The sequence below is a fragment of the Humulus lupulus genome, chromosome 7 (genome assembly GCF_963169125.1).
Source record: "Humulus lupulus chromosome 7, drHumLupu1.1, whole genome shotgun sequence".
Taxonomy (NCBI): Eukaryota; Viridiplantae; Streptophyta; class Magnoliopsida; order Rosales; family Cannabaceae; genus Humulus; species Humulus lupulus.
Genome location: NC_084799.1, coordinates 42,206,425 through 42,208,069, shown reverse-complemented (window position 1 = coordinate 42,208,069; position 1,645 = coordinate 42,206,425). Strand labels below are relative to the sequence as shown.

At 41.0% G+C, this 1,645-nt stretch overlaps 1 protein-coding gene across 1 annotated transcript; it reads right to left on the bottom strand.

Moving 5' to 3' along the window:
• Positions 1-442: 442 nt before the first annotated feature.
• Positions 443-1,360, bottom strand: LOC133791630 (uncharacterized). Its single transcript, XM_062229548.1, has one exon. The coding sequence runs from the start codon at positions 1,358-1,360 to the stop codon at positions 443-445; it is 918 nt and encodes a 305-aa protein (XP_062085532.1).
• Positions 1,361-1,645: the final 285 nt, after the last annotated feature.

Genomic DNA, 1,645 nt, shown 5'->3' with positions numbered 1-1,645 from the left:
CAACCCCTGGCTCTTGGAGCGTTGCATAACCATTTCGATTAACTACTTTAGAAGGCTGAACAATCTTGGATTTGGTTCCCCTCCTTCTTGGCGTTATCCACTCGCCTCCTGTTCCAGTATTATTTGCCACCTCTGTGTTGTTAGTAGGAACTTGCTTTGCATCTTTACCTTCATTAGCATTAACTGACTTGTTTATAACATCAACTGTATCATACAAATTTAGTGCGTCCTGAGAAGTATCAGAAGTTTCAGTCACATTAGCAGCTTCCCTTGAGGCTTCCTGAGCAATAGAAGCCTGCTTATTTCCAACATTAGTCTCAACATTATTCTTTCCAGTAGTCATCTCTGATGCCTTATTATCCGGGTTGGATTTTTTAACCCAAATGTATCCCTTGTCCTTCGAACAGTTCACCATAGTATGTCCCAAACAGCCGCATGTTTTTCATTTAGAGGGAAGCCATTCGTATTCCACCAATTGATCAACTAGTTGATCTCTTTCATTGACAAATGAGATAGTCTTAGGAGGGGTCTCAGAGATTTCCATGTCAACCAGAATTCTTGCAAATTTGACCATCGATCTATCACGAGTAACTTGATCAATCATTATGGGTTTACCTAAGGTACTAACTAGTGCACTTAGACTCTTACGACCCCAATATTGAAGCCCCAAGCCATTTAATCGAACCCAGACCGGAACCGATTTCACCATCTGCACTGTGTCCATATCAGGTGACCAGGGACAGAGAACAACTGGCTTCTTGTCGAAGTGGATAACACCAGTTTCCAGGACAAGATCCCTAGTAGCAACATCACGAAAACTCACCAAAGTAAACCCAGAGTTCATGCACACTATCCTATCAATACCAAGGTTACCCCAGATTCTTTTCACAAATCCTTCAAACACTCTAAAGGGGGGGTTAGCACCCAACACTACACAAACAATCGATGTGCGCCAAAAGGAAGCTTCAACCTCAATTTCATCAATGTCTAGTTTAGCAATTATTTGGTCCCCAACCTTGATAGGTTTTATGAAGTCCAAGCTAGTAGCTGGAGTTTTCACCTGGTTAGCTTTAAATTTGCTCCATACGTCTTTAGTTGAGTTCTGGTAATCTGTTTTCTCCATCTCCTCAGCCCAATTCGCAGCTCTGGACGGACCAGCTATGCCCCCTGTATCTGCTGGCAAAAGATGATCAACGAACGATTCAGCTTCCAGCATTTCACACGGGTCATGGTATTCCTCAACACTGTTCTCCAGTACAACATATTCTTGAATTGAAGGGAGATCTGGTTTCAACTGACTGCAGTCCATAGAAACGGCCACCGCCGTCGGCTTCGACACCTCCTTTTTCTTCTGACCCATGGGGAAAGAGAAGAGAGCTCCACACGCCTATTGACCAGCCACGTCTTCCACCATTTTTAATGTCTTCCAATTGTAGTCATTAATTATAACTTTCAATGTCTTACACCATTAGACATTTAAAACCTCTGATAAGTTTTAATGTCTTACACCAATGGTGTAAGACATTGTAGGGAGTCATTGTATATCAAATTTGTTGTAGTGTTTAGATTAAAAGTTGAACATGTAATTTTATTGAACTTAATTGCCAAAGTAAATTAAATTTTAATTAATATTTTCATGGATTTA